At 54.1% G+C, this 21,178-nt stretch overlaps 3 protein-coding genes across 5 annotated transcripts; 2 read left to right on the top strand and 1 right to left on the bottom strand.

Annotated features, from left to right (window-relative positions):
- Window positions 1-321: 321 nt before the first annotated feature.
- C2CD2L (C2CD2 like) lies at window positions 322-9,747 on the bottom strand. Of its 2 annotated transcripts, none has more exons than XM_034665938.1 (14): window positions 8,987-9,747; window positions 6,878-6,973; window positions 6,395-6,514; window positions 6,115-6,225; window positions 5,907-6,023; window positions 5,702-5,813; window positions 5,451-5,559; window positions 4,574-4,638; window positions 4,356-4,483; window positions 4,089-4,263; window positions 3,298-3,399; window positions 3,037-3,173; window positions 2,664-2,949; window positions 322-1,418 (listed from the first exon to the last, which is right to left on the bottom strand). In XM_034665938.1, the coding sequence occupies exons 1-14, from the start codon at window positions 9,338-9,340 to the stop codon at window positions 1,207-1,209; spliced, it is 2,124 nt and encodes a 707-aa protein (XP_034521829.1). In that variant the 5' UTR covers window positions 9,341-9,747; the 3' UTR covers window positions 322-1,206. The 2 variants fall into 2 exon arrangements, with proteins under 2 accessions (XP_034521829.1, XP_011235940.2); XM_011237638.3 differs by having other exon boundaries at window positions 3,037-3,170.
- A 4,974-nt stretch (window positions 9,748-14,721) lies between these two features.
- On the top strand, window positions 14,722-19,742 carry DPAGT1 (dolichyl-phosphate N-acetylglucosaminephosphotransferase 1). Of its 2 annotated transcripts, XM_002929590.4 has the most exons (9): window positions 14,900-15,515; window positions 15,843-15,963; window positions 16,137-16,350; window positions 16,599-16,745; window positions 17,791-17,875; window positions 18,235-18,423; window positions 18,737-18,824; window positions 18,964-19,119; window positions 19,198-19,742. In XM_002929590.4, exons 1-9 carry the CDS (start codon window positions 15,355-15,357, stop codon window positions 19,261-19,263), a joined length of 1,227 nt encoding a protein of 408 aa, XP_002929636.1. In that variant the 5' UTR covers window positions 14,900-15,354; the 3' UTR covers window positions 19,264-19,742. The 2 variants fall into 2 exon arrangements, with proteins under 2 accessions (XP_019665867.1, XP_002929636.1); XM_019810308.2 differs by lacking the exon at window positions 19,198-19,742 and having other exon boundaries at window positions 14,722-15,515; window positions 18,737-18,843; window positions 18,964-19,103.
- A 725-nt stretch (window positions 19,743-20,467) lies between these two features.
- LOC100463612 (histone H2AX) lies at window positions 20,468-21,047 on the top strand. Its single transcript, XM_002929591.4, has one exon. The coding sequence runs from the start codon at window positions 20,560-20,562 to the stop codon at window positions 20,989-20,991; it is 432 nt and encodes a 143-aa protein (XP_002929637.2). The 5' UTR covers window positions 20,468-20,559; the 3' UTR covers window positions 20,992-21,047.
- The last annotated feature ends 131 nt before the right edge of the window (window positions 21,048-21,178 follow it).

The following is a 21,178-nucleotide window of genomic DNA, read 5'->3' as shown; positions in this document are numbered from 1 at the left end:
ACTCAAACCGAGGCCATCTATCCAGAGTCCATGCTTAGGATTCCATTATAACCTGGAAGGAGCAGCCTATTCAAGAAAGGGGAACGAAGATGCCTGTCCGAATCCGAATGACTTTTTTTTTCTCTGACATTTTTGGCTGCGACTTCACCCTTCAAAGACACATTCTCCCATCCGATCTCTACACGTCCCTTCTTCCCTGCAGGCACTTCTTAGCAGACCCGGTATGTGAGTCATCGAGCCTACCTCACTATCTGGGCCCTCTGACCCACCACAGCCTTGCTGCTCACTCACCTCTCAAAGGATAACCAGTTGTCCAGTTTATAAACTCCAATTTGACTTTAATTTAATAAATTAAATTCCAAGCCATCACACAGCAATGGACATCATCATCTCCCAACACACAGAGGTGTAGCCCCGCTCTTGCTCCATCATCATCACAGTCTTTAATAAAGCCCCTGAAGCCATTTCTCTGGGGACGGCTTCCACCCAGCTCCTGGCTCCCTCCTTCCAACAGAGCCACTGCTCACGGAGAAGGCATCAAGTACAAAAACAGTAATAAAGGGGAGGGAGGGATGAGGAGCGGGAGGGGAGGCAGGGAGGTGGGGAGTACCTGCCCCCCATCCAGGGCACCGGCCCGGCTTTCTGTGAGCTGCCAATGTCCCCAGAGGCAGACACTGGTGCTGGTCGGAGTGGGGACCTGAGGGAGACATGGGAGTCCTGTCCCAAAGGGAATTAATTGCCTACCCTCCTGGGACAGGAAAGAAGGGTCACCTGGGAGAGATGCCCTCTCTCATCTGTTCACTGAGGGTCCTGGATCACACATATAAATAGAAAAGAGAATAAATAGGGGAGGAAGGACCAGCTGAGGAGCTGAGCACCCTGGGACTCCTCTGAGGGGCCAATGTCAACAGCAGGCAACCGGTTCTGAGGAATGCCCACACGAGCCAGGACAGAGCCTTCCTCTTACTCCCAGCCACCCACTCCCTCCTCTGTGTCCTCAGCAACGGGTGCCTGCCTCTCTCGTGCTTCCCGTTGCAAGTACCCTTCCAACTGGCCCCACAGCCCAGGGTGAACAGGGCTTCCTGGAACCCAGAGGGCTTCCCTGGCCCAGGCTGTTGGGAATCCAGGAAGGAGAATGGAAGAGGATGTGGGGGGAGGGCTGAGAGGACTCCTGCCCTCTCCTAGCTCAGGAGGTGAGAAGGGCCCTCAGAGCTGGGGGCTGGGATTGCCATTGGCCTTGGGTTTGGATTTGAAGGAAAAGCGCTTGATAAGGCGGCGAGAAAAGCTGCCAGCCTTCTTTCGGACACTGGGTGTGGCCGTCGTGTTGGAGAGATCATCGTGTGATTGGCTCAGTCCAGCTTCCTTCTGTCGAGGCCTCCGGCGGAAGATAAGCTTGGTGCCACTGCGCAGGAAACTCACTGTGAGGGAAGAGGGGAGGCTGAGGCAGAGAGAGGGGCACGGTAGGCGTGGGGTGAGGTGGGGAGCAGAGAAAGGACCAAGCATGGAGGGGTCGAAGATACAGAACAGAACCAGTTCCTTTGCCTAAAAGCCAGGCTTCCTTAGGAAAGAAAGTAGAGACAAAACATGCCTTTATCTTTCCTGAGGAAAAAATGGCGGTGCTCCCGGGATTCTGTGGGCACTCCTGACTACTGCCACTGAGCAGCAACGTCACGGGGCTGCTGCTCTGCGAGGCCAGACTGACAACTGGGCCTCCACTACGGAAAGCCAAAGTCTGAGCAGAGGGTATTCCTAAAAGCCCATAAAATCATGGAAGGACAAGATGGGTGAGCACTGACTCGTCGACCAAATTCCAGGATGTGAGCAGGAAGCGGGGCAGCTGGAAAACCTCAAGGAGGTAAATTCGGGACCAACATAATGAGAAAAGTGCTTATACAGTAGGCTTTGGGCTTAGGAATCTCATTATCCCAAGAAGTGATGCAGGCTTAAGTCACAGTTAAATACATTTGTGGTTGATAGACTCGTCGGCAGAGGGATAAAAATGTGTGGGGGCAAGCCCCTCATCCTTAAAAGTAGAAAAGCACCACGACCATCCATGGGCCAGCCATGTCGCTGCTAGAAGGACACTCCTAGAGTTGACCTGGGGTAGAATTTTTTTTTTTTTTAAAGATTTTATTTATTTGACAGAGACAGCCAGCGAGAGAGAGAACACAAGCAGGGGGAGTGGGAGAGGAAGAAGCAGGCTCATAGCGGAGGAGCCTGATGTGGGGCTCGATCCCAGAATGCCGGGATCATCCCCTGAGCCGAAGGCAGACGCTTAACGGCTGCGCCACCCAGGCACCCCAAAATTTCTTATAAGGAAGAGAGTACAGAATGGAAGGGGGATAAAGAAAAAAAAAACAGTCATTAGGAAAGAAGATATATGCTTAGACTCAGGAAGGAAGAAAAGTGGAGGTAAAGGGAAATACTCTGGAATCCCTCCCTGTCACTGGTGCCTGTCAGATCCAGGGGAGGACCCCAGGCAGTAAGTCCCCCTTCTCCACTCTGGCTTGGCTGAAATAGGCTGGCAAATCTGGGGATCCCTTAGCGGAGGAAGGAAAAGGCAAACTGGGTTGAGAATCCCATTCCCCTAAGTGTCCAGTAGGACCCAGGTCCTGATACTGGGCATGAAAGAAGAGGAGGGGGTGCTGCTAATGTTTCCCTACCTTTGTGATCCTTGAGGCTGCGGGTCTCCAGTGCACCAGTAGACCCTGTTTCCGACTCAACGTCATCCACAGATGGCCTCTCAGAAATGTCCGAACGTGTTGTCTCATCTGCTTCCTGGACGCTGGTGGGGCTAGAGAGGGCATCAAGGGGTCCTGGGGACATGACTGGTGGGTCTGAGGGCGGTGAGGAGGGACCTCCACTGGTTCCTGCGTCATCCTGCATTGAGGCGTCCAGGGATGCCGCATAGCCCAGAGATAGTGCCAACTCGTCCTGAGCAATGGGCACCTGGCAGGAGGGACCTGTTTTAATGGGCGGGAGTGACCCATCAGGGCTTTCTCCCTATCCCAGCTTCTCTCCTCAGAGCCATGTTACCTTGGAAACGCCAGAGATGATAAGAGTGCTACGCTTGGTGGGTGTCTTTTTGGCTGCACGCCCGCTGGGCTCAGTGAGCTGGCGGATCGCTGTCTCTGCCACAGGGTCCAAGCCATTGGAAAGGTGGCTCTCCCCTGCTGGGGGGGTACAGAGGATGGATAACCTGACTCCTCTCTGGCTCCTGGGTCCCACGCAAAATGGTTTTTTGACGCTGGGGCCCCCGTGCCCACCGACACCCACACTTCCCGATCCCCCACTCACGGCTGCTGCTGTGGGAGGCGCTGCTGGGGCCGCTGCTCTCACTCAGCACAGTTGTCGTCTTCTCGGTCACCTCCACCTTGGACGGGGAGCGGGAGGGGGAGTCTGGTGGGTGGGGGAGGGTCAGTGAGCTGGGAGGTGCCTTAAAGTGGCCCCCACCCCCTACTGTCTTTATTGAGATGCAGGCTTTGGCTGACTCCAAGGGCAGGGGTGACTAAGGGACAGTTAATCACACGGGTGATTAGTAAGATGCCAGGGGAGGCAAAAAGACACCACAGGAACCAATGGGGGTGTAGGGTGTGGGGAGAGGCCATGAAGATGCTGAGAGTGCACAGTGATGGCATAAGGGTCCCCTGGGGGCGGGAGGAATCCCGTGGGACCCCCACAGATGGGAGGAATGTCATGGAGGGCCCCTGGGAGTAAGACAACTATCACAGAGGACAGTGGGTTTGTTGGTGGATCCCAAGGGTGCTAGAAGGTTGGGGGTAGAGGGAGGGACAACTAGGCAGTTGGGGCTAGGGAAAGGGCCAGCAGGAGACCTGTGAAAAGACAGCGGGGAACAGGGGGAGGTAGAAAGGCGAGAGTTCGGCAGACCCAGGATCCCCAGGATTGAAGCGGGAAACAAACGGTGGGGAAAAAGAGGGATGTAAGGGAGGTCTGAGAGACAAAGATGATGAGGAAGTTGTGGCTGGAAAACAGGAGGAGCTGGAATTAGGGCTTCCCTTGCCCTTCCCTGTCCCACACGGGTCTGCAGCCAGGGGCCCCTGGCTCGGACTGGGCTCCCTTCTCTTTACCTAATTTCCCTTCTACACGGGGCCGGGACTGGACGGTGGTGACTGTGGTCACAATGGTGCCATCAGGCATGATGGTCCGGTCTAGCTCGATCTTCTTGGTGGGTGTGATGCTGGGGCGTGGAGTGGAAGGAGTGGGAGTGCCCAGGTTCCGGGGGGAGCCCTCCTCATACTGAAGCTGCCGAGCGGGGGGAAGACCAAAGAGGCAGCGCCTCAAAGACTGCCCTTCCCCGGTGTCCTCCCATCTTCCCCCAAGGCTCAGCTTCTCACCTCTACTGCCATGGTGGCCGCCGGTCCCAGGGCCTTCCCCGGCCCAGGGGTGAGCGGGCATACCTGTCTTCGGGAGAGAGGTCTGGAAGGGGGGCCCACAGATAGTGTGATCTGGCCCAAGAGTTCAGCTAGGGAAAGCGACAGCATTGTGAGCTGGGCCCATAACCAGGCCCCACTCAGCACCCACCCAGAGGTGCTCCTTCCTGCCCCATACTCACTGTCTCCACAGCTGCTACTCCTCACCAATTTGAGGCTCAGCTCCCGGCTCTGGGGGCCCAGATCCCTGTGGCCAAGATGAGGTGGGGCAGGGAAGGGGGAAGATTAGCGAACCAAACCCACTCTCGAACTGATCACAGGCCAGAGGCATGGAAAGATGTATATAAATAAGATGGAACAAGGGCTCCGATCAGATTAACTCCTGCCCTCCAAATATTCTCTCTTCCTGAGGCACCTGGAAAGGCAGGTAACTGCTGATGTCGGGGTCATGAGCTGGAGGCCCACGTTGGGTGTAGAGATTACTTAAATAAATAAAGCTTTACAAAATTAAACAAACAAATATGTTCTCTTCCCAAGAGAATGGGACAGGGCTCTGCTCGGGGTGCTGGGCATGGATCCTCCCTAGTCTTGCCCTCCCCGTCTCTCTATGTCAAACCACCCCCTTCCCTTTGCTCAGGCTGTTTCCTCTGCCAAAAACATTTTTCTGTCACACTCTGTTGAAATCCTATTCTTCCTCTCAGGTGTGGTTTAAATGCCACCTCCTCCACGAAGCCTACTCTGACCTTTATTTCCATGTGGGAATTATTCTCCCCCACCTAAGCAAGCCCACGGCACTTTGTGTAAATCTTGACTGGAGCCCTTATCCCATCTACTTTATGTACCTCTGCCTCTGCCTGGAGCCTGCAATCAACTCGGGGTGGGGGTGTATCTTGGTTATGTTTGTATCCCCAGGACCTAGGCCAGGGCCTGGCATATAATCGGGGCTCACACAAGAGTTTACTGACAGCAGGGCTGATTCATGCCAGGGCTATGCTAGAAGGGTTTGATCCTCAGTCTGCCCATGAGAGCAGGGGTGGGGATGGAGGAGTCACTCCTTACAGGGCCAGGTCCTCAGTCCACTCCATCTCGGGACCAGCGCTCATGGGCTTGGTCCACTTCTGTTGCACCGGGTTGTCGAGCTCAGCTACACAGCACAGTTCCCCAGTGCCTGGGAGAAACCAGAAATTAGACGATGCTCAGATCAAAGATCTGAAGCCACCGAGGAATAAAGAAGCCACATCCTTGGTAGAAGGGCAGGGAGCTCCTGCACCCAGAGCCTTGGCAGTCCCCCAGCTGCTTCTGGCTCTCACCTTCCAACTCGCTTCCCAGGTGAGATGCTCGAAGCTGCCGTAGGAATAACCGGGTAGGTCGGGAGATGGCTGGCTGTGCCTGGGGCACCATGGGCGGCTTCTCACTGGGTGCCTAAGAGCAGAAGGAGGTAAAAAGAACAGGAATCCCAACATAGCACACTGGGACGGTCCACTTACAAACTATTTGCTTTGAGGGCCTACTTACCAGGCCTCCAGGCGCAGAGCAGGCCCTGAGGTTGACCATCATGGCCGGCTGGGTGCTGACAATGGCGTCTTCAATCAATTCTTCAATGGTGGAGAGCTCCACCTGCTCCTCACCTCTCTGCATGGCGAAGAGGAGAACAACGAGGTGGGGCCCCCAGCTCTGCATCACCTCCCTGCTCTGCCTCTTCCTCCCTGCCCTGCCCCCTTACCTCCCTGGCCTGCAGCTTGGGAAGCACCGTCAGGTTGAGGTCTGGGCGATCAGTAAAGGCCCAGGACACGAGCAGCCCCTCATCAGGGATTTCCTCCAGGCTGACTTCCAACTGGGGGGGAACGGACAAAGGGGCTGGGTTGATTTGCCTCATGCCTCCAACGACTCCCTACTCCCCAGGACCCTCCTTTCCCCAATTCCGTCCCAGAGAGGAACCCAACTGCAAGGCTGAGGCCTCGAACCGCCCCCTGCCCAACTCGGTTTCCCACATCCCCCTCCACCTGTGTTGGTGGCAGTGTCAGAGTGACGTGGTAGGTCTCCATGGAGACGGCAGCGGGGGACTGCTGGGTCACAGAAACTGGGAACATCATCTCCTCAGCAGAGAGCTGGCAATGCAGCACCTGAGACCAGTGAGGCACGGAGGCAAGGAGGGTCAGGCGCGGAGGATGGGGGCTCAACCCTGCTTTGCTCTGTCCTATAAAGATCCCTCCCCGCTTGCTTTTCCTTGGGACTACACTTCTTTGGGGTCACAAGCCCATAGAAGAAATAAACAAAAGCCAAAGACTCCTCTCTCCGGAAAAATGCAGATATACACACGTGCTACATTTCGCATGTAACTTGACTGTGACTCTCAGACCTCCTGAAGCCGGTCCTGGATCCCAGAGGCATTCAGAGACTCCAGGTCAAGAGCCCTCAGACTAAAAGGACTCTTGGGATCAGCCCCCCTCAGGCCCTGTAGAAGGCAGTGCCCATCAAACCCTTACCATGGTGCGGTCCGATTGGTCTACGCAGGTCACATGACTAATGCTGGCTCTGGGTGGGACTTGGGGCACCTCCTCAAAGGCGATTTGGATGGAACTCTGAGGGAGTAATGTGGACGCAGGATCAGGTCTCTAGAGCTGCCCCCCACAGGACTGGCCTGCTCAGTTGCTGGCTGGGCCCTGGCACTGCGGAGGCCTCAGCTGCAGGCTGGCTTCTGGCCCCTCCTTGGCTCAGGGCTTTAGGACAGGAAGTGTTCCCCTAGAACCACACCCCTCCGGGGCCTGCAGTTCCTAGGGAGAACCGTGGAGCTAGACCACATCAAAGATCAGATCACCTTGAGCGGAAGACCCTAGATTTCTCCCGGAATTACCAGGAGCCTTCCTCTTCTCCCCCTCACCTTCCTCTTCATCCCCCAACCTACTGCCAAAGAAAGGTGTGCATAGAAAAAGTAATAAAGGTGTTGGTTGGTACATACATATAACTGGGGAGAGAGCCTGAGCTAAGGGTAAAAGCAGTAGGGCCACTTATTCAAGACAAGAGCTGAAAAAATGAGGCTAAGCCTTCTTCCAGATAAATAGGATGTGGAGACTCAAGGGTATGACCCCATCCATATTGTTGGGGTTGAAGACTAGCTCAGCATGGCCTTGGGGAAGTTTACCAGAGGGACTGGAAGGAAAAGCAAGCTCAGAGGGCTCAAGGGTCCAGGGGCCTAGCTAATTCCGCAAGGCAGACAGCAGGGTGGTATTAGGTACCAGAAAGCTGCTTAGCTTAGGTCTTGAAAGAGCTTCCTAATTCTTACACAGCAGTGGAAACAGCCTACTGAACCCCCATCCAGAGAGCAGGATGGGAAGAAGAATTGAGGAGGGGGCACAAATTGAGCTGGCAGCCCTTCCTTGCATCTTGGGATGGGAGGAAACAAATTCACAGGGCTCATGCGCCTGGCAAAACAGGGAATACCAACTTCTCTGCTCCTGTCGCTGGCTTATTTAAAGGCCAGGCCCAGGGAGATGGGGAGATGGATGCTTGGAACCCCAATCTCCCCACCCCCTGCAAGGGAGGCCAATGTCCAGCTGAGTCAGCTGTCCTGAGGAGTCGCTCCTGACCTAAGGACAAGGTACAGGAAGAACAGGTGGAGGGAGGAGTTCAAGATGTAGGCTAATAGATGCCGTCTGGCTTTCTGCTGGCTAGCCGGACAGAGGAGAATGAGCAACTGCTTGTGTGGCCACTTCTGCTTCCAGGCATCTGGGGAGCTAGTAAAGCCCTAGTGGGAGCTGGAGCTGGAGCAGGAGAACCCTCTGGGCCGGGGGCTGATAGACGGTGAGGGCGAAGAGAGATTACTGGGCCAGGATGGGAGAGGGCCCCATGACAGGGAGGCCTCTACCTTCCACCCCACCTCAGTCTTATGACCACGCTTCCTGCCCTACTTCCTGGGAGACCAGATGCCCATGCTGCAATGGGAGGAAGTAGGCTGGGCTGGTTTGTGACTGACCCTCAAGGGGCAGCTCCAGGCTCATCTACTGAGAAAGGCATGGACCGTCAATCTGCTCTCCACCTTAACACCTTTTCCTAATAAAATGCTGCATGTCAGCAAAAAGAAGGGTGTGTTAGTCTGTATCAGTGAAATTACTAAGGGCTTGCGGGGGGGGTGTAATTCAGGCTCCTTGGGGGATCTATCTCTCTGATCAAACCAGGGATTTGGGGCATGAAATGTTAACTGGGTGTGGTGGCATGAGGACCAGGCAAATTCCTTCTGCAGGTGCACCTGTTTCCCTTCTATCCCCGTTCCTCCTACACGACCAGCACCCAGGCTACACGGAAGTGCCCTCAGGCCCAGGGATTAGCGTTGCTATGAGAACAGCAACTTGTGCTTGGGTTTGGAACCAGAGAGTACCTCCACCACAGAATAGAGGATTTGGGACATAGTTAGATTTCTACAACCTCCAGCCTCACCTGCACCCTTTTCTCTAATCCTGGAGGGAAAGAGAAGCCATAGGGTTCTCCAGTTAATCCCCACCCCCATCTGGCCCTCCAGGCATAAGCAGCCCCTCTGTCCCGCCCCTGGAAGGAAAGGCTGAGAGAGGGGACCACTTAGATCCTCCTGTCCAACTCACCCCGTCCCTGCAGGCCTGCTCGTTCAGCGCTCGCACCCAAGCCCGTTGCCAGTTCTCTCGGAAAGACTTGAAAGCGAAGAGCGATGCCAGGAGGCCCCGGACGCCTGGCTCCTCGGGGGCGCCGGCCCGAGTCGGCCGCAGCCGCAGCAGCGAGCGCCACACGCCCAGCTCCCGCAGGGAGCCCCCGGGCTCGGCAGCTAAGGCGGGTCCTGGCCCCCGGCCCCCGCGGGCCCGCGCCAGCCATAAGCCCCGGGCATACTGTAGCAGCCAGCCAAACACCGTGAGTAGCGAGGCGGCGAAGAGGATCAGCAGGGCCGCCCAGCCCACGTCCTGCTGCCCCCAGCCCGGATCCATGCTCCGCGCGGGCTCCGATCCGGGCCCCGGCTCGGGCTCAGCCGCTGCCCCGGGGGAGCATGGCCTGGGCTGGCCGCGGGGCGGGGGCGGGCTCCCCCGGGGCTGGGAGCGCGGGCTCGGGGGCTCTGTGGGGCTGGGTGTCCGGAACTAGCGGGTGCCACAGATCGATGAGAGGACTCCTGGGGAGTCTCGACGCCGGGGTCCCTCTCTGCGCGGTCCGATTCCCTCTTTGGTTGGTCCAGCAGTCTGACCTGGGTTAGTCTCCGGCCAGCGCCCGACTCCTCCCACGGCGCGGGCCCTCCCGGACCCGGGCGGGGACTCCTCTGCAGAGACGTGGGGGCTCGCGGACCGGCACCGGCTCCGGAAAGGCTGCGTGCGCAAAGCTGACACTGACAACACGGCCGGCGCCCCGCCCCCACCCGCCCTTAAAGGAGCCGCACCCGCGCTGGGCGGGGCTTGGCCAGCCCGGGGCTCAAGCTCTTAGAGGAGGTCAAGAGGACGACACAGAGGGCAGGAGGTTCCGGGGTTGGAAAATAGGCGGGATCTTTGACCACCACGCCCCATACTGAAATTGGGGTACGCCCCTTCCCCTGAGCTCACAGCAAGAGTAACTTCACTCACTTGAGATAGCGCCTCTGACTTCCCCTCCGCAGCTTAGTTTTCTATAGTATGGACGCGTGTGGGGTTAAGAAGGACCTGAACCTCATGGATAGCGTCGCCCCCTTCTCCCAGCATCCTCAGGCTCAGCACCTTCTTTGGTTCCCATTTCTTGGCCTAAGCTAGGCGTTGGGTAAGTAGATGCAGGGCATGCCTCCTAGATGGAAGTGCCTGGCAGAGGTCCCGGAGATACCGACCAGAAAGAACATGGACCTGGTAGTGTCTGAGAATAGAAATGGAATATTAAGCCCCCTCCACCACCACCACCTCCCTTCCACTAGGAGCTAGGATTCAGGAACACCCTATTAACCTCCTTGCTCGTGTGGTTTTGTTCTGGAGATATTTCCCAAGCCTGGGGCTGCTTCTGTTTTTAAAAATAATATATTTCCATAGTAACAGCTCCTGCCTATGGAGCACGTGTAGAAGAGGTGGTAATGAGAAGGGAGCTGGCAGTGTAGCAGTGGACTATCAATAGATTCAGCCAAAATATGTGACGCCATCCAAATATGTGATATCCCAACAAGCACACACAAAATGATGCTATTGGTACACTCTAGCCTTAGGATCCATCCTTTTTCCTAGATTTGAGGGAGTAGATTCCATCCCTATAGGACAGGAGCTTGTCATTTCCTTCTGAAAGGAGGGGAAGGAAACTCTTGCAACAGGATTCAAAGGAACCCCCATTCCCCAAGAGACCCTTCTTCTCCAGCTACATAAGGCAAAGTGTTCAGCACCCAGATAGGTAACAGGAAAGGTATTAATCTCTCTCCTCAATTCAGTCAGTAGTCCAAGGAATGAGTACCTGGGAATAAACAATGTCTTCTAAAGTGTGGGGCTGCAGAGCTAGGCAAAATCTGTCAGGTCAGCAACAGGGTGCCTGAAACAGAGGAGGCAGTGGGGTAGCCTGGGATGCTAGGAATTCACTGTAAGGAATGATGGGGAAATGGTTGGTGATGGACTAGCCTTGCTATAGCCCTGCCCGTCAATCATCACTGGACTCCAAAAATAATGGAAGATTCCTAGCATTTTTTAAAAGTTTATTATTATTATTATTATTATTTTAGTAATCTCTACACTCAACATGGGGCTCAAACTCATGACCCTAAGATCAAGAGTTTCATGCTGTTCCGACTGAGCCAACTAGGTGCTGCTAGAATGAGGGTTTCTAATCATAAGGGGAGGAAAAGACATGCAATGAAGGGAGGAAAGAACTCAGGGTCAGACCCCAGGAGGAAGCTGTCACTGGGCAAAGCAGCCAGAGCTAGGGAAGCAGGTTATATAAGAAGTTGCCTGGCTGTAAAGTTTCCCTATGCAGACGCTCCTCCCCAGGAACCCTGCTTGAGGAACCCTCCAACCTCCCAGGGACCTCAGTTCTCTGAGTTCTCCGGTTGACTTCCTCAACTCCTCCACTAAGCACTTGGTCCTGTGCTGCCAGACACTGCTTCACAATTCAGTCTCACATAACTCTCCCTAGTTAGTCCTACTACTCCTTCTTCCACTTGTTACTTAGCTCTCTAGCACTTATTTCATTCTGTCTTATAGTCTAGCTGGTTGTTTATGTTTGCTTTTCCCACTCACCAGGAAGCTGCTTAAGAGTGGGAACCCTATCAGGGTGCCTGGGTGGCTCAGTCAGTTAAACGTCTGACTTCTGCTCAGGTCATGATCTTGGGGTCCTAGGATCAAGCCCCATGTTGGGCTTCCTACTCAGCGGGCTCCCTCCCTGTCCTCCTCCCTCTTCCCTTCCTCCTGCTTGTGCTCTCTCTCTCTCAAATATATAAAATCTGTGGGCGCCTGGGTGGCTCAGTTGGTTGGGCGTCTGCCTTGGGATCAGATCCTGGTCCCAGGACCCTGGGATCCAGCCCCCCATCAGGCTCCCTGCTCACCAGGGAGTCTGCTTCTCCCTTTCCCTCTGCCTGCCACTCCCCCTGCTTGTGCTCACGTGTGCTCTCTCTATTAAAAAAATAAAATCTTTTAAAAATATATATAAAATCTTAAAAAAAAAAAAAGAGTGGCGATCCTGTTGGGGAGCCTGGGTGGCTCAGCCCAAGTCTTGGTTTTGGCTCAGGTCATGATCTCGGGGTTGTGGGATTGAGCCCCATGTCAGGCTCTATGCTCAGCATGGAGTCTGCTTGGGATTCTTTCCCTCTCCCTCTGGCCCTGCCCCCTAAAATAAAATAAATAAATAAAATCGTAAAAAAAAAAAATAAAAGTGGGGACCCTGTCACACTCACCTGTCTTTCCTCATATTCAACCAAGGGGCTTGAATATGCTAAAGAAGACTCTTTGAGGGGAAAAAGTGCATTTCTATCACTTTGTCCCACAGTACTTAACAGTAAACATAGTAGGGATTAGTAAATTCTTTGCTATTTTAAGAGGTATAACAAGATATTCTATTATACATGCCAACACTAAGAATTTCTATATTGTTTGCATCTTTTGAAGGCCCATGTTATCTCAATGGAATGGGAGGGAGATCTTGGGGCTTGCTTTCAGCTAACAACTTTTTTTTTTTTTTAAGATTTTATTTATTTGACAGAGAGAGAAAGACAGTGCGAGAGGGAACACAAGCAGAGGGAGTGGGAGAGGGAGAAGCAGGCCCACTGAGCAGGGAGCCTGGTGAGGGGCTCTATCCCAGGATCCCAGGACTCCAGGACCGCAGGACCATGACCTGGGCCAGAGGCGGATGCTTAATGAGTGAGCCATCCAGGTGCCCCTCAGCTCACAACTTTTGATACAGTGATAGGGGAGAGGCAGGAAGAAAAGGAAAAACTAACTTGGCTGCCTGGAAAGAGCCACAGATAGGGTCCTGCAAATGTCATTGCCCCAGACTATCCAAAGCTGTCTCATGGACTTTTTAGGCACCGTAAAACATTTTTGGGACAGTCTGACAGGCAACCCAACTTAACAATAGATTGACCTTGCTCAATAGATTGGCCTTGCTCCTCGCCCAGTAGGAGACATGCATCTCAGGTGTCTACTCAGCCCAGAAACCAGCAGAAGCCCCTGACACCTCACCTGATCTCCAAATTCTAGGACCAGCTTTCACATTCAGGCAAATGCTTTGAATTTTTACCAGGAAAGGCAAAAAATTTCAAGTGTGGCCAAGTCCTATGTCTGTTTCTCCTAATTAGTCTGATAATCAACGGGGCATTTACCATCATGGGAACAAAATATTGTAATGCCAGTACCCCAGTAACCATGTTCTGATGGTAACATGTATATTGGATGAGGAATCCCTAGTGTTTTGTCTTTGAACAAGTCCCCTCCCAGCGCTGTTCCAGTAGGGGTTGTATGGGGGCTGGAGAGTAGCTAATGATCTCTGGAGAAGAGTCAGAGGTTCCCAATGCCAGTTTGGGGAGGAAGATTTATTAGGATTGAACTCCTAATAAAGAAGGAAATAGATACAGTGTCCCTCCAACCTCCACGGAGTCTCAGCCCGCTCCTGATCAACAACATAACTGAATGCTACCTCCTCTGAGGCTCCCACAAGCTCCTCCTTTCCACCTGCTCCTGGAGTCTCACTTCCCCTACTTGGGAGGCCCTTCCACTCTTGCCACCTACTAAAATCTTTGGAGATACTACTCACCTCGCCTGGTCACAACTAATTGCTCTTTCCATGTGCTCCTATTGCCATTTGTCCCTTTTTAAGACCCAGACTCATTGTGTGGGATGATGCCTTGTATACAGATATCTCTGTGTCCTTAGCCCCTTGGGGATGCCCTGTGGAATAGAAAAGACTTGCCTCTGGGGAGTTTCCGGTCTGAGGCACAAATGCAGGTACGCATGCGCACACACATGTATACCTGTACACACACACACACACACACACACACACACACACAGAAAAACACCAGTGGGATAAAAGTACTGAAAATCTGGTGGAATACTATCAAGTATGTTACTGGGATTACTTTACATATATTAAGTGTATTTCATACATATGTGTTTTTTGTTGTTAATTAGAGCTGCCTTCAAGTAGAAGGGACATTTCACACCTAATTTTGAGACAGGAGAGACCATCTTTGGCCTAAAAAGAGTCCACCTGACCCTGACTCCTGGAGCACGTCACTTTCGATAGTGGACAAAGTGAGGGGATACTTGAGTTGTCTCTGTAGTCCCTGGTGGTGGTTTCCTCTCTGTGGAACGTAAATCATTTCCCACTGAGAGCGGCTGGTGAATGAAAGGGAATGAAGAAGCTGTTTATTTGCAAGGACACAGGTGCCAAGCCAAAGGCACGGTAACCTAGAGGAAGAAACCTAACTGGGAGTTCCTCAGGCCCACAGGAAGACACGTGTGGGGCTGAGTCTCCTGCTTCCTTAGCTCTTTACAACGCCACAGCCTCGCCTCCTTGGTTTGGGAGCTTGACACAATGCGGTGATCCGAGACCAAGGAAAGTCAAGTCCTAGGTTAAATCCAAGACCGGAGGGCGCTCCCAGCCCCTACCGTGGTGAAGTGCCCCGCTGGGTTGCCCGGCAACTACTGCTACTGCGGGGGCAGAAGGCGGTGGGAAGATGAAGGCAAAGTAGCTGAATCAAGGACAAGAAAAACAGGGAGTGGGAGGAGTGGGAGGGACTTTTCGAGTGCCTAGGCTTTAGAATTTACAGCAGCATCCGAACTGTAGCTGCGTTCCCGGGAACTAAGCTGCGTTTATCTAGACTTCCGACTACGATGGCAACAGGTTTTCCACCGGGAGCGGGAGCGGCTCCTCATCCTCGTCCCTCCCGCCTTCCCCGTTGCCTCCAGGAGCCATCTTCCCGGCTCTAGAGGCACCCCAGAGGAAACGCGGGGTACTGGCCCTTTAAACGTGACCTGTGTGGCCGGCGGACCTAAAACTGACGTGGAACCAAGAGTAAGCGCCGTCAGACACGTGGGACAAGGAGGTGTTCATCTTGGAACCGGGCAAGGAGTTTCTCCGCTTTGGCTATACATTTTTAATATGGCGTTAGGAAAGTATCCGCTTTTGTTCGCTCTGTCTTTAATTGTCTTCCCAATATCCCCGTGGTGAAAACTCTCAAATAAAGAACGCAGTTTAAGGGAACATTTGTGTCCCCCTCTCTACGTGCCCGTATTAAAAATGGCCGCCGCCGCCTTCCACGACGCTGGTTGCTCTGCGAACAAGATCCGGGAGGAAACAGTGGGTATGCAAGTGCAGTGGGGGCACAGCCGAGGTTGCGCTATAGAAGCTCGCGGGAGTCCTGAGGGCGGCTCAAGTCAGAGTTGTTGGGTTTCGCTCAGGCTGCTGTGGGAAGACCCAGCCTTTGGGGAGCGGCCACTCCTCCCTGCTGGGGGCTCAGGGCTTCCGCCCAGCTTGTCCATTAGCTGAGGAGGTGGCGGAGCGGGGCTCCTGGCTGGTCATCATGTGGGCCTTCCCGGAGTTGCCAATGCCGCTGCTAGTGAATTTGATCGGCTCGCTGCTGGGATTTGTGGCCACGGTCACCCTCATCCCCGCCTTCCGTGGCCACTTCATCGCCGCGCACCTTTGTGGCCAGGACCTCAACAAAACCGGCCGTCAGCAAATGTGAGCGGTGGCACCCGGGTCCCGTGCGGGAGGCAAGGGCAGAGGAAGGGGCCGGCAGGGCAAGGGCGGGAACTGGGGTCTGACCCCACGGAGACGGAGCGCTAAGTCCGCAGACAGCTCCGGACTCTGGGAGATGAAGGGCAGAACTGGCTAACATTGGGAAGGGATGTTGTGGTTGAGGGGACCCTCGGGTGTTATCAGGGACTCCAGCACTGGTGCCCTTCCCCAATCCCCTTTCCCCATTAGATTGCTGTAATGCCTGCCCTACTGAGTGACCACGCCCCCTTTCCTCTCCCTCCGCCCCCTCCCTTTGCTGCTGGGCCACAGCCCAGAGTCCCAGGGAGTGATCAGCGGTGCTGTTTTCCTTATCATCCTCTTCTGCTTCATCCCTTTCCCTTTCCTGAACTGCTTTATGGAGGAGCGGTGTAAAGCCTTCCCGCACCATGAAGTAAGTGGGTGAGTGGGAGCGGTTGCATGGGATCGGGGGGCTGGGAGCTACCTGAGAGAGTTGGGGTTATTTGGGTTTGGGTGAAGGGGCTGAGGAAGGAGCAAAAAGACAGGTATTTTTGAAAGGTGAAGTGGGCGTAGGCTTGAGCTGTGACCTGCCCGAGCCTCCCCCAGTTTGTGGCCCTGATAGGTGCGCTCCTTGCCATCTGCTGCATGATTTTCCTGGGCTTTGCGGATGATGTACTGAATCTTCGCTGGCGCCATAAGCTGCTGCTGCCTACAGCTGCCTCACTACCTCTTCTCATGGTCTATTTCACCAACTTTGGCAACACGACCATTGTGGTGCCTAAGCCTTTCCGGCCGATTCTTGGCCTGCATCTGGACTTGGGTGAGTAGCTCTGCCACTGGTGCCCCTGTGCCCCCTACTTTAGGGCACCCTTACCCTGGGAGATACCTAGCAGAGCATCATTCCTGGTGCTCCAGATTCTCCTCCAAGTGTCCCTGACTTGTCCCTGTGTCTTCTCAGATCCTTTTTGTTGGTCCTTCGTCCAATCCTCTGTCCCTACCACTTTTCTCAGCAGAATGTACTGAAGTCCTCATTTCTGTGAGTGGCATACTTCTGTCTTCTTCCCCCAGGGATCCTGTACTATGTCTACATGGGGCTGCTGGCAGTGTTCTGTACCAACGCCATCAATATCCTAGCAGGAATTAATGGCCTAGAGGCTGGCCAGTCACTAGTCATTTCTGCTTCCATCATCGTCTTCAATCTGGTGGAGCTGGAAGGTAGGTGGGATTGGGAGTAGGGAGAGAAGAGAAGTCTGAGTGTTAAGGAAGTTGCCTGATACCTGGCTTTGGGGAGTTCAGGGGGAAAAAAAAGGGCAATATTTTAAGATTTATTGAATGTAAGAAGGAAAAATTCACTTTTAGCTGGATTGGCACTAATTGGTAGCCATGGTCTTCTATTGAACATAAACAATTTCACAGAACTATAGAGTCAGACAGGGTCACTCTATGACCCTGATAGAGTAAAACAAACCCAGGTCCCTCCATAAACGTGTCTGAGTATAGACAGAACCACATTTTGTGCATCCCTCAAAAATGACTAAGGTCTCCCTCTTCTGGCTAACGTGAGCAATTGCTGCTTCCTTCTGGTAGTTCCTCCTACTTTTTAGACAAAACTAAGATGCTCAGTCATAGAATTACTTCGACTGACTGCACCCAGTCTAGGGCAAAACTCCACTTCCTTGCTTTCTCCCCACATTTACTTAAAACAATCCTGTAACACATCCTCCTAATACCCCCTTACTAAGGCATCCCATGGTTGCCTGTGGTGTGTGGTCTCCAGTGTCTCCCTTGCTACAAGTCAGTAAACCCAGCTTTGACTGCAGGTGTGTTCCTGGTGGTCTTTGGTGGGTGGATATCAGTGCCTACTAAAACTAACCACTTTTAAAGCATTATTTCATTTAAATTTTGAAACATGTGGCAGGGGTTCTCGTGAACCATATTTTAACAGTTGAGGAAACTGAGGGCTAGAGAATTGAAATGTGTCATGATCAAGGTCACACAGGAAGTAAAACTGGTATTCAAACCTAGGTCTGACTGATCTAAACCAAACTGAAGACAATAACTCATTTAGGAAGGGTTCGTGAACGAGGGGGAATATTAGGGATTGCGTGGGTGACAAAAAAGGCGTAGTGAGTTCTTGAATGTGACTTGGAAGAGGTGGAGAGCACAGCTTGGGACAGAACTCAGAGACAAAAATAGGACCCAGGTATGCAGGGGAGGTACCTACAACTTTTTCTTCTTTCTTTTTCCCCTGCTTCCAAAGGTGATTATCGGGATGACCATGTCTTTTCCCTCTACTTCATGATACCCTTTTTTTTCACCACCTTGGGGTTGCTCTACCATAACTGGTAAGTGGGCCTGTGGCTAGGGGGATAACCATGTGATCACAGAACAAGTATGGTCCTGGTCACGACCCAACTCCTGCTGCAGAGGCTAAACCTGCACACACCTATGTGGAGTGTTTTCTAAGTCTCTAGGTGGTAATATTCTTCAGTTGCTCTCTGCCTAGTCGCAGTTAGGGACAAGTGCTGTGGAGCCCCCAGGAACAGATGAATGCAGGGCCTTGGGTCCTGGACAGTTGCTGGAAGAGCTGGAGTCTCCTCTGGGCCAGAACTAGAGTCAGGGCTAGCCCAGGGCCCAGGGGGTGTAATGTGAGAGAAATGGATAGTGCCTCCTGCCACTGGCTCAGATCCTCTCCCCCACACAGGTACCCGTCACGGGTGTTTGTGGGAGATACCTTCTGTTACTTTGCTGGCATGACCTTTGCCGTGGTGGGCATCTTGGGACACTTCAGCAAGACCATGCTACTCTTCTTCATGCCCCAGGTGTTCAACTTCCTCTACTCACTGCCTCAGCTCCTGCATATCATACCCTGCCCTCGCCACCGTATTCCCAGGTAGCCACTTGGGGGCTTGAAAGGGACATCGTAGCTTTTTCACTTGGGATGCGTAAAGCCAGCCTTATACATCTGCTGTGCACAGGGAGTGGGCCCAAAGAAGGGCTCTTGCCAACGTGGTTAGCCCTTGTAAATTACAGAGCACATTCACCTACATAATCTAATCAGCTCTGATCACACAGTAGTAAGGAGAGCCAGAAATAGATCTTAGGTTGTTTGATTCCACGTTCAGTGCTCTTCCTGTTAATTGACCATAGTGAGGAGAGTTCTTTGAGTAGTGGCCCAGTCACATAAAGCTCTCTTCCCCCTGCAGACTCAATACCAAGACAGGCAAACTGGAGATGAGCTATTCCAAGTTCAAGACCAAGAGCCTCTCTTTCTTGGGCACCTTTATTCTAAAGGTAACAGGGCAATAAGGAGGTAAGGCTGAAGCCGTCATCCGGAATTCAGGGACTGGGGATCCTAGGCCTGCATCAGATCCAAGGGGAGTTTGGTAGCATGAAGCAGAGTTGAAGGTCTCTCCACCTCTGGCCCCTCCAGGTGGCAGAGAGCCTCCAGCTAGTGACGGTGCGCCAGAGTGAGCATGAGGATGGTGCCTTCACGGAGTGTAACAACATGACCCTCATCAACTTGCTCCTTAAGGTCGTCGGGCCCATGCATGAGAGAAACCTGACTCTGCTCCTGCTGCTACTACAGGTGCGGTCGGGGAAGGGCTTTACAGCTCCTTGTCTCCCTTTCCCCATGGTTCTGACTCTAGTGTGTCTCTCCTCACAGATCCTTGGCAGTGCTCTCACCTTCTCCATTCGGTACCAGCTTGTCCGGCTCTTCTACGATGTCTGAGTCCCCCGATCTTTGCCCTTTACTGCACAGTCTGCAGGGTTCCTGACTCAGGCCAACCTCTTTCCTGACCAGGAATGCCTCCTGGCCCGGGCCTCTCCCACCTCTTATTCTCCACTTTTGTACTTAGTGATTCCGTTCCGCTGTGATTATCGACATCCTGGGCCTGTCTTGCCCTCTACTGACTGTTGATTGGACTTCGCCTATGGCTTCGTTCAACTTGCCACTCTCCCTCTCCGTCCTGCCCCGTCCTGTCTCTGCAGCCTCCTGACGTGGGATACTGCCGCTTTTATGCAGTTATCCACAACTCGGACTCTCAAGGAATATGTTGGGCCTGGGGATGGAACGCTGGCTGGGGGTAGGGACACAGGCTCGAAAATCACTTGATATTTGACTATAAATTAAGTATTCTGATTAGTAAGTGCAGACTGGGGGGCCAGGTGCTCCCAGTGGTGACAATAAAGTGTTGTCTTTTTCTTGTTGTTGTTCCTGTAGGTTTATTTCCTATATGGGCATTTTAGGGTAGACTGGGAGGGTCTGTGGAGGCATCTCCTCTAAGAGGGTGCCTATCCCTCTGCTCCGTACAGCAGGCTCCTTCTAGCAAGAAGTGAACGGAAAGAACTGAGACCAGACAGAACATGTTGAATAAATATTGAGATCTTCATACTTCAGGTGGCAGGGAGGGCCATAAGATTGGAGTTACCTTCGTCCGGTGTGGGACAGAACTTTTTTGGGGTAACATGAGGAGGGGACCCCATCTCTTCCCTCTTTCACTTTTCCCTTTGCAGGATGGGAGGACGGAGAAAGGAGAAGCGAGGGCCCAGACCTGGAAGGGGAGGCAGTGACGTTGACCCCTTTCCTTTATAAATCCTAGGCCCACACAGATTTCCCAGAGGCTCTTGAGGTGGCTCAGACTCCACCCTCTTTGTCTTCCGGTTCTGGGCTCCTGCTGTAGCGTTTAAATCTGGCGCCCTTCACATGGATTGGCTACGTCCGGGAGTGGTTGGCTTTCTGCGTGCTACCTCTCCTCCTCGCCTTTTTCCCCGGGCAAAAGGTTTTCAAATTGGACCAATCGGCGGGCGCGCTCCCTCAGCCGTGGCGCGTCACTGAAGGGTTAACTGCAACCAACCGGAGGCGGATATTCGAGAAAAGAGCCAATCAGGAGGGGGCGGAGGTGTGCCCTGGGGGCTTATAAGGGCGGCCCCTGGGCGCGCGCGGCAGCAGTTGGACTGCGGCGGGCGGCTCTTCGTTGGTCCCCTTTGAGGCGTCCCTCTTCACTGCTCTTCTACCTCGCGCAGCATGTCGGGCCGCGGCAAGACCGGCGGCAAGGCCCGCGCCAAGGCCAAATCGCGCTCGTCGCGCGCGGGCCTCCAGTTTCCAGTGGGCCGCGTGCACCGGCTGCTGCGGAAGGGCCACTACGCCGAGCGGGTCGGCGCCGGCGCGCCGGTGTACCTGGCGGCGGTGCTCGAGTACCTCACCGCGGAGATCCTGGAGCTGGCGGGCAACGCGGCCCGCGACAACAAGAAGACGCGGATCATCCCCCGCCACCTGCAGCTGGCCATCCGCAACGACGAGGAGCTCAACAAGCTGCTGGGCGGCGTGACGATCGCCCAGGGAGGCGTCCTGCCCAACATCCAGGCCGTGCTGCTGCCCAAGAAGACCAGCGCCACCGTGGGGCCGAAGGCGCCCGCGGGCGGCAAGAAGGCCACCCAGGCCTCTCAGGAGTACTGAGGGGCGCCCGCGCCGCAGCCGGCCCATGCCACCACAAAGGCCCTTTTAAGGGCCACCACCGCCCTCACGGAAAGAGCTGAGCCACGTCGGGCTCGTGGCGGGCGGCCGCGGCGCTCGGCTCCCCCTCCCGCGTCCCCGTCGCCCGGCCCGCCCCTCCCCCGCGCGGGCTCGCCGGCCCTCGCCCGCT

Source organism: Ailuropoda melanoleuca, chromosome 8, assembly GCF_002007445.2.
Source record: "Ailuropoda melanoleuca isolate Jingjing chromosome 8, ASM200744v2, whole genome shotgun sequence".
NCBI classification, from domain to species: Eukaryota; Metazoa; Chordata; class Mammalia; order Carnivora; family Ursidae; genus Ailuropoda; species Ailuropoda melanoleuca.
The sequence above is the reverse complement of the archived record's forward strand: the minus strand, read 5'-3'. Positions and strand labels throughout refer to the sequence as shown.

Bases quoted from the DNA above. Each gene is read 5' to 3' on its own strand.
- DPAGT1 (XM_002929590.4), top strand. From the start codon at position 15,355: ATGTGGGCCTTCCCGGAGTTGCCAATGCCGCTGCTAGTGAATTTGATC. The intron at 18,424-18,736 runs GTAGCCACTTGG...TTCCCCCTGCAG, and splicing joins CCTCGCCACCGTATTCCCAG to ACTCAATACCAAGACAGGCA. The intron at 19,120-19,197 runs GTGCGGTCGGGG...CTCTCCTCACAG, and splicing joins TGCTCCTGCTGCTACTACAG to ATCCTTGGCAGTGCTCTCAC.
- C2CD2L (XM_034665938.1), bottom strand. From the start codon at position 9,340: ATGGATCCGGGCTGGGGGCAGCAGGACGTGGGCTGGGCGGCCCTGCTG. The intron at 6,226-6,394 runs GTGGAGGGGGAT...GTTCCCCCCCAG, and splicing joins TGACACTGCCACCAACACAG to TTGGAAGTCAGCCTGGAGGA. The intron at 4,264-4,355 runs GTGAGAAGCTGA...CCCGCTCGGCAG, and splicing joins CGGCCACCATGGCAGTAGAG to CTTCAGTATGAGGAGGGCTC.
- LOC100463612 (XM_002929591.4), top strand. From the start codon at position 20,560: ATGTCGGGCCGCGGCAAGACCGGCGGCAAGGCCCGCGCCAAGGCCAAA.